The 9083-nt window shown below is 41.3% G+C and overlaps 1 protein-coding gene across 1 annotated transcript; it reads right to left on the bottom strand.

The window, feature by feature from the left end:
* Window positions 1-1340: 1340 nt before the first annotated feature.
* Window positions 1341-8641, bottom strand: LOC116049927 (indian hedgehog B protein-like). Its single transcript, XM_031299977.2, has 4 exons — window positions 7786-8641; window positions 6407-6564; window positions 5923-6026; window positions 1341-3599 (listed from the first exon to the last, which is right to left on the bottom strand). The coding sequence occupies exons 1-4, from the start codon at window positions 8089-8091 to the stop codon at window positions 2827-2829; spliced, it is 1341 nt and encodes a 446-aa protein (XP_031155837.1). The 5' UTR covers window positions 8092-8641; the 3' UTR covers window positions 1341-2826.
* Window positions 8642-9083: the final 442 nt, after the last annotated feature.

The raw sequence follows: 9083 nt of genomic DNA, 5'->3' as shown, positions 1-9083 counted from the left end.
CTCAAACGTCTTTTCCCACTGGCTGGTATTATGGTTCCAGGTGTTATTGTGCATTGGTTGTGTATAAGTGTAATTTTGCCAAGCTGTGATGACAGATACTATTCATATTCTATAAAGACATTCATATCTGTGTGTGAGTTACTGTGAGCATGCTGACTTCCCATGTGTTGTTATGTGAACACCCTTAATTTAAGACAATGATACTTGGGTGACTTTTGAGGCAGCTGAAACAGGCAGATTTATTTATTTTTTATTATTTTTTATTTTCTTAGTAAAAGGGATGGTGGGCAGCTATATATGGCATATTTTTCCACCATTCCCTCTCAAATCAGTCCTGATTATAATTGCTGGTTGTCCATTAGCCTTGCCTCAAAATGTTGCCGGGGTATCGTGGTCCAAACAGATTTAAACATGATTACATGGAGACAGGACACAGAGAGAAACACTTCAAACCACCAGACTCAGATGGACAAATGTTTTGCAATGGTTTTCAGTATTTTAAACACTTGAAATGTGCATGGTTTTTTCATACGTATTTGAAAAAAGCCTCACGTGAGAACATCACTTGCATATTTAGATGAACCAATCACTTTCATATTTTTTTATTTTCAAACATACCGTATGTTTCACCTGGGTCTGGTTCTCTATTCATCTATATGGATGACAGTGTCTCCTGTGATGAGCTATGGGATATGACAAAAAGGTTTTTCCTGTACCTAAATGACCAATAATAATAAAGATTACGTAGAATCTCTTTTTCTTTACTGATCTTTTGTGGTTCTTGTGTGTAGTCTACTTTGATTGTTGACTAAGAAAAACAAAAAGTGTCTTTTTTGATTTGCTGAATTCTGTTCATCTGCGGATTTTGCTGTATTGATGTCTTTTTTGCAAGTACAGAAGCATCCAGCAGAACTAACTCTACATCCTGAAAAAAGCATGCAGGCATCATGAGGAGGAAAGAGGAGCGGTTGCTGTGTGCTGCTGTCCGTGGTACTGAAACCAACCAGCAGCCCACCCTGTAACCACAGCTATTCATGCTGCATTCACATTGTTCCAGCTGTTGTGATGCATCACCATTTACAGCGATCACTCACTTTTATGGCTGCTTATGGATCAACATGTAACATGATTATCAGCAAATGTTTAAAACCCATATGCTAGCCCTTATTGATATTTCTGAATAAAAAAAGCCAGGGCCTCTCTATCAGAACAAGCATGATGTAAATAAAAAGGGACTTTATTACATAGAGTAAACAGTAGATATTAGTACTATAGTGATTAGTAATGTATGGCATATGATCTCAATTTGTTGTTACCAAAAAATCACAGAGTAGTTTGGGTTTAAAAACAACAACTTTATGTTTCAAATACAAATTGTATGCACATAGTTGACGAAAATAACAATAGTTTACATTATTTTCTAAAAATAGATCTTTAGATAGTCTCTCCAACAATAGCTTAATATACATATGTGACAAATCTTTAAGAAGGCATATAGAATAACGCCTTGGAGTTTCTCGATACTTGCGAAGTTTGAGTCTACAGTGACGACTGGAAGAACACTTTGGGCAATATCAACTACACGTTTATCCATATTCATTCAGCCACCTATCACAACTGCTTCCCATAGTGTTAAAAACGAAAATGTCTGTACCTCTGCGAATCTAGGTCTTAAGTCTTGGATGATAGATGAAATATAAAAAAGACCATGCAAAGGAGAGCTATCAAGTAACTTTCTATTCAAGATAAAGAGATTTTCTATCTGTTATTTAATATGATGCATAGCTGGTGCTTAATACAGTAGTTGAATACAGCCTGAGTGTTGTGTATACATAGATGTGTGTATACCTTAACTAGATACTACTGACCTGAAAATTGAAAACCTGAAACAATGCAAAATACAAAAAAACACACCTTTTAAATAAAGTAACTGATAAAAACATGAAGATGTACAGTATATATGAACCATATGAATCAGTCTGAGACAATCAAGTTGACTGAAAGCAGATGACGTACTTGAATAAACAGATTGACAGCGTGGCTGTTATAACCCCATGCAGCTGTTTTGCATCAGTACTTAAGTATAAACACAGTGTCCATCATCATTCCAAAGCCCTTTTCAGATGTGAAGCTATAATGCAACACTAACAAATTGCTACTGCTTTGTTATCTTTCTTTTCTTATTAACATTACTTAACTGTATAAATACCTTTGTACATATCGAGCTTCAAATCACACCAAGTTTAGTCACATGTTTAAATTTCCTCTAACTATATCAGTAAGCCCCAGCGTGATCTCAGGCTGCACAAATGTTGACAGATTACAGTAAATACAGTACAAAGAATGATGAAATGTGGTTGTCTTACTTCCTACTTTTTTTGTTTTTTAAATGAAAGATATTTCGGACCACAGTCCCTGTTTGTTTTTTTTATCTCTGAGGTGCTCTGAGTGGAACTGCAAATATTGACATAGACGTTCAACTCTTAAATTGAACATGGGAGATACTTATGTAAATATTTCTGTTGTCATTTAAGTTTAATATCCTGTCAAACACTGACAGAAAAATGTCTTTGGTTGTCTTTCTAATCCTCTAAATCTTCTGGAAGGAATACAATTGAAATTACCAAAAGTATAAAACTAATGCTCCCAGTGTCTTCTGTTTGTCTTTTGCACAATTTTACATGTGCTACAAAAAGGAGTTTGTTGAAGTACAGCAAACGCAGGCAAGTAAGGTAAAAACAAATCTTCAGTATAAAATCAATTGTCTTTGGTGGTCCCTCAATCTGTGCTTTGGTGCTCCTGAATACAGGTAGGTGAATGAAGTCATCAGTGTGAAACAAGTCTCTGTGGCTCCTGCCTATGTCCTTGCTCAATCCCCCAGGGGTGGAAGTGTCCAGCGTCCAACAGCATTTGCCCCAGCCTCTGTAGAAGCCAAGGGTACCAGTGCAGGCCGTCGGTCTGCGGTTCTGAGGGTCCCATCAGGCTGTAGAAGAACCTCAGTGGGGCCAGGACCCAGTGGGCCAAATGGTGATTGTCCACAGCAGCATAGCAGGATGCCAGCACACCATTCACCACTATGGAGCCATGCTGTGTTAGTGGGGCATACAGCCCGGTGCTCCTCTGTTCTTCTACAAAGGTCACAACTGAAAGTGTTGCCCGTGACCCTGTTTTCCCTTGTGACGTAAGTACGCACTGTCCTGGCTGAACCTCACTGGCAAAAACTGTCCTCAGACCTGCTTCCCAGCTAGGCCTGCCCTCCCGTATGGAGCCCAAAAGTGGCTCTTTGAGTGTCTTCTCCCACTTTGACTCACTCAGCCCACCAGTGCAGACTGTGACAAAGATCAAGTGAGCAGCTGTGAGAGTAATATTAAGTCCTGTGTTGGTGCCAATGATGTAGAAGATCTTTGTGACGTTGGGCTGATGGTCCAGAAAGGATAAGACCGGGCTGTAGAGAAGGGGCCCGTGACCATCTGTCATTGAAGAGGCCAAGACGTGCTCGCCAGGGTGAAGGTCTCGCATCTGTTTAGTAGCCCCGCCCTCAAGGATAACCTGAGCATTACCAGGGAAACAGCCACCGGTTTTGGCTGCCACAGAATGTTCTGAAGAGATGAAATAAAGAGAAATTTGATTATTTTATCTTAGTTTTTATTATTGCATTATTTTTTGGTAACGATACAAGGTTAAGGAGTCAAAACATAAGGAGAGAAGAATACAGTTTTATCTCAAGAGTAGAGCAAAAGCACAGCAGCACTTCGCCTTTAACAGTGGCTGCATCTGCAGACTGATCTAGGTCACTGAGCGATCTATAAAACAGGCGAGACTTTGACACTGACTCAAGGACAACTTTATCTCAGCAGATCAGCGGGAGATTGTTATCATATGTATATAATGTGACTCAACTTTGTCTTTTCTGTCTGCCTCTGGCTCTCTACTTATTCTTACAACTGAATAACAAACACACACGCACACACACACACACACACACACACACACACACACACACACACACACACACACACACACACACACACACACATGTAAATACACACACACACACACAGAACCATTGTTTTTTTACCAGCAGATAAGGATTTCTAACCCCATCCACAGTTGATAACTTGATTTTCTAAACTATTGTATATTACAGTAGTGATTTCTTTGAAATCTCTAATCCTCATTTGACAGGTTTGGGTGGCCCTCTAAGTATTCTGCAATACTAAGGCCTTAAAATCCATTATATAGTTTCCTATGGAGTACTGTTTTTCTGAGGCTGATCAAATACTTGGTGGGAATGTGTTTTAACAACAATTGGCAAAAAGTAGCTTTCCTCCTGCTATTTTTCATATAATGTTAATATAAAGGAGTTTTCCCCCTCACTTTGCTATGCCATGTATGTCTATTTTGCTACAGTACTTAATTTGTCAAACCCAATTTGGCATGATGACATAAGTATGACACTTAATATTAGTAATACAATACATTATTAGGAAAGCATGTCTGCTTCTTATCTGTCAGGAAATTGTCATTCATTTAGGCTGCCCAAGATGCCACAGGATGTGCATTTGATCTTGTTAAAGTATGTCTGATTAAAGTGGCCCTTTAAGACGCAGTGAGACAAGGTAGCAAGAAAAGGTAGACAGCAAGAGCTAATGGATAACCAGCTGATTGTATTACCACAGGCAGAGCACGGCCTGAGGTCAGAGAAACAGGAAAGTACACACTCAGACCTGGGTCGAGATATTGTTTGGATTACAGCACAGTTTGTGTTTTAAACTGAGTCACATGCCCACTCTCAATGGTTCCACACAAGTAAAGAGCAGTGGCACATTGTAATGAGCTTGATTCCTAACAATGAATTTTGCTAATTTGGAAAAGTGGAGAAAATGGAAGCAAGCATGAAGGCTACTGAAGGCAAAATCAGTATGTGTGTGTGTGTGTGTGTGTGTGTGTGTGTGTGTGTGTGTGTGTGTGTGTGTGTGTGTGTGGGGGAGAGTTGTGTTAAAGCAGTCTTAAGGCAGCCAAATATTTGTCCAAGGTGTGTGTGTCTGTAAGCCAGAGGCTGCAGAGAAGGAGACTGTGACCGGGAGGTGATAAGACTCAGATAAGAGATCTGAGAGAAACCTGCTGAAGGAAAAGCAACAGTAAAACAAAGGGAGAGTTAATCATCTCACAGCTTACTAACCTCAATGAACTGCTAGAATGTAGTTTGGCATCAAATAACTGGTGGTACCAGACATTGGTAAATGGGTTTCTAAAATGTCTCAAAAGTTAGAATGGCTTGAGGTGGAATGCGCTCAAGTATTGTTTGTGTAAGGACTGTATCTGATTCACAATAAAACAAGAAAAAGATTAAACGCTCTATCATAGGAATGCAGAAAGGAGAGTCAGATGTCACTTTAAATACACTGTGAATGTTATTTATTGCATATGTAATATTAGCTATTGCATTGGCCCACCATTAAACATAGCAACACCTACCTCCATGTCAAAAATGCCCGTTTTACACTTACTATCTGCACATCATGCGGCTATATATTCTATGATCATAAAGAATGCTGACTTTACGATGAGATCAAGAAGAGAGACTGAATACAGTAAAGAGCACAGGTGCACCACCCTGCTTTGATTGGCTCCCAATAGGCCAAACACACACACACACACACACACACACACACACACACACACACACACACACACACATACACACACACACACGCATGCACGCAGACACACACACACACACACACACACACACACACACAGATTGATGATAGTGTCACTGAAAGGCAAGGTAAACCGTTAGTGAATCACCAACAAAGGCATCAACCTCATTAGTGGTAATGACAGCTGGCCACAAACACAAGAAAATACAAATACACACACACACACACACACACACACACACAGACATCCGTCTCTTACCTGACTTGACACTACAGTGAATGTGGCCTTTGGACTCGTAGTAGACCCAGTCAAATCCAGCTTCGACAGCCAGCCGGGCCAACATGGCGTACTTATTTTTGTCCCTATAAGAAAAAGAAGAAAAGAAGAAAAATATATTTTAAACTCCAAATGTGATTCAATCAGATTGATTGCATACTTTTTCAACACGTGCACATTCATTTTTTCCACTGATACCAATACATTTATTTGTATGTATAATACATTTCAAATATTGTAATTTCAGGAGGAATTTGGCCCCAGGCTCAAACATGAATTTAAACATGTTAAGTCCATATTTGAGTCAGCAAAAATAAATATTGCTGACTAATTGGTTTACTCATCACATTACTGATAGGTTCACTCACCGAGTGACTTGTGGTGTGTTAACTGACTATAAGCAGTTTAAATGTTGTCTGCTTTATGTCTGGCCTGATTACATCACATAATATGCTGTATTGCATACCTGTCTGAGGTGGTGATGTCGACAGCACGTCCCTCATAGTGCAGCGAGTCCTCTGAATGATGACCATCCTCATCCCAACCCTCGGTCACTCTCAGCTTAACACCTGGCCACATGTTCATCACAGAGATGGCCAGAGAGTTTAACTTGTCTTTACAACGCTAAGACAGAGGTACATGGAAGGGAAAAGTAAGGCAGGCTGTTAGGAACAAACAATACAAATACACAATGAGGTCCTAATAATGCTGAGAGTGTAGCTTGCGATAGAGAAAGATCAACCAAAGTTCAGAGAAAAAAAATACACATATACAATGCAGACAGTGAGTGTGTGGGTGTGTCTGGTGAAGCAGATAGTCAGAGACATCAGTGTCATCACATTAAGGCGGGGACAGTAAAGTTGGAATGAGAGGACGACAGAAAGAGGAACAGCATAGCCCAGAGAAGGAGAGCAAGAGAGTGACTAAAAAGCGAGATGCCCATTAGGCAAAAGTGACGAGCGCACCTCTTAACTAACACAGACTCAAAACACATACAAAGAAATGTAGACAATAACTCATTGTGTCCAGGGAATGGTCAAAGTACAAACAATCTGTGCTTGCTTTGGATGATTTAACAGTGTTCCAGTGACTTACATAAGGCTTGAGGTCAAGATGCCTCTCAGCAGATCTGGAGAGCTATTTGCTCAAATGTAATGAATCTGATTTTAAGCAATGAATTGTCAATGTGGTTATTGTCAACCATTGAATGAATTGATTAATGAATTAATTAATGCTATTTGTTTTGCACATCACCAAATTTACAAAAAAATAAAAAGGTTGGGCAGAGATTGGGCTCTCTATGTGTAAAGGAGCCACTACAATTACATATGGGTGAGTGTGCCTTCTTTGTGGGCCAAATATACATTAAGGCCATGATGTAGAACTAAGATTAAGATTAGGCTACTGTATTGGTTGATTAAATGTATCCTGCATACACTTTGGTTTAACCCTTTAATAAGTGGTTTTACGCACCTCCATTTGTCTGATGGAACATTGCACAGATTGACGAAGATTGAGACTATTCAACAAAATAAGGCTTAGTTTGGGAGTGGAAGCAATACTTCAAGGCAATATCAGCAGCTAGGAATGTCAGACAGCAAAATCCAGAGGTGAAACGAGGGGCCGAGAGTCAATGAAATCAATCATTTTGGTTTAAACATTTAACTAACAGCAAACATTTAGGAGGCAATTGGATCCAACAGTGTGGCTAATATAGTCTGAAGTGATTCCTGTAATAGTAGCCAATGGACAGTACAATGCCAATTATCAAGCAGTCAAGAACAATTGTCCATATTTGCGCATCTGTTTTGCATCCATGCCCTCCCATTAACCTCCCTTCATTACCTGGGTCATGAGCCTGTCGGCGCCCGTGTCCTCCTCATCTTTGAAAATAATATCTGTGTTGTAATTCGGCGTCAGTTCTTTAAAGCGCTCGGAGTTGCGCGTTATTTTGCCCTCGGGTCTCCCGCTGGCTCCCAGGGTCTTCTCGGCGACGTTGGGGCTGAATTGCTTGTAAGCAAGCGGGATGAGCTTCTTCGGGAGCCGCCTCTTGCCGTACCCCCTCCCCGGCCCGCAGCCCTCCGAGGCAGGTGCGAGGAGGAGGACCAAGGCACACAGAGAGGCGGTGAGAAGGAGGAAGGAGATCCGCATCGCCCCGGGGGGAGGGAGGACTCTCCCGGGGGAGAGAGATGTCTTCAGTACCTCCCCGGCTCAGTTCCCGAATCTATCGTCCGTGACAGTCGCAACATCACGTCCGAAAAACTCGGATAAAAGAAGCTCACCTCGGCAGCTCCAGGCACCATGAGGACACCAAAAAATGTTTAGCAGCTCCAAAAAACTGACCCAAATTGAGAAACTTCGCTCCCTCCGCCTTGCAGAATCAACAGTAAGTGTGCAGGCTGTAAAGTCCGTGTATTTAAACAAACAGGTTCAAAGTCGATATGGTGGGTGAGAGAGTTAAAGAGAGAGAGCGGTGACTGATATTCAAGTTGCAGTGTTGTGGTTTCTCTCCCTCTCTTTCTTTTGCTCTGGGAAACTGTCACAACAACAGCCACTTTTGCCCGCTGTTTGGTTGGTGCTTTCTCTGGATTGAAAGCGTCTCCACTCCATATGCGACCGGCGTGCAACAAGCTGCAGCTTTCCAGTTGAATTGAAGGGATTTGAGTGATCCAAAGCGATCTGTTGCCACTTCAGACCGCACCCTGCCAGTCCTGCCCTCCTCTCTCCTCTCTCCCTCTCCCCCTCTGTCCCTACTCTGCCACCCACCCCGCCCCTCCTGGGCACAGGGCGCACTGGAGAGTCCTGTCCACACTCTGCTTGCAGGCAGGCAAGCAGCAAACACACGCTTTGCCCTTTATAGCTGCCACTTTCAGTTGTTGTCTTTGTCCGTCTGTGCCCTTGACAGCTCTGCATGCTGACAACCTTGTTTTTTGTTGTTGTTTTTTTTTTTAGCCTGTAAACAACAGGCAGGCAATCACAATCAATTAAACCAATCAATTTCCTGGAGTATACAGCCACTAACGTTTTTTTCCCCAGCTGCATTCCAATATTAAATAAGATCAAGGGTCTTTGGTTGATTGGCTGGCTAGTGTTTGCTTGACTATGTATTAATGAGGTAATTTAGTAGCTGTGAGACAGCCTAA

Source organism: Sander lucioperca, chromosome 8, assembly GCF_008315115.2.
Source record: "Sander lucioperca isolate FBNREF2018 chromosome 8, SLUC_FBN_1.2, whole genome shotgun sequence".
In the NCBI taxonomy this organism is placed as follows: Eukaryota; Metazoa; Chordata; class Actinopteri; order Perciformes; family Percidae; genus Sander; species Sander lucioperca.
The sequence above is the reverse complement of the archived record's forward strand: the minus strand, read 5'-3'. Positions and strand labels throughout refer to the sequence as shown.

Excerpts from the sequence above, each read along its gene's own strand:
- LOC116049927 (XM_031299977.2), bottom strand. The coding sequence starts at position 8,091 with ATGCGGATCTCCTTCCTCCTTCTCACCGCCTCTCTGTGTGCCTTGGTC. Across the intron at positions 6,027-6,406 it reads GACATCACCACCTCAGACAG|GGACAAAAATAAGTACGCCA; the intron begins GTATGCAATACA and ends TTTTTCTTATAG. Across the intron at positions 3,600-5,922 it reads TCACTGTAGTGTCAAGTCAG|AACATTCTGTGGCAGCCAAA; the intron begins GTAAGAGACGGA and ends TCATCTCTTCAG.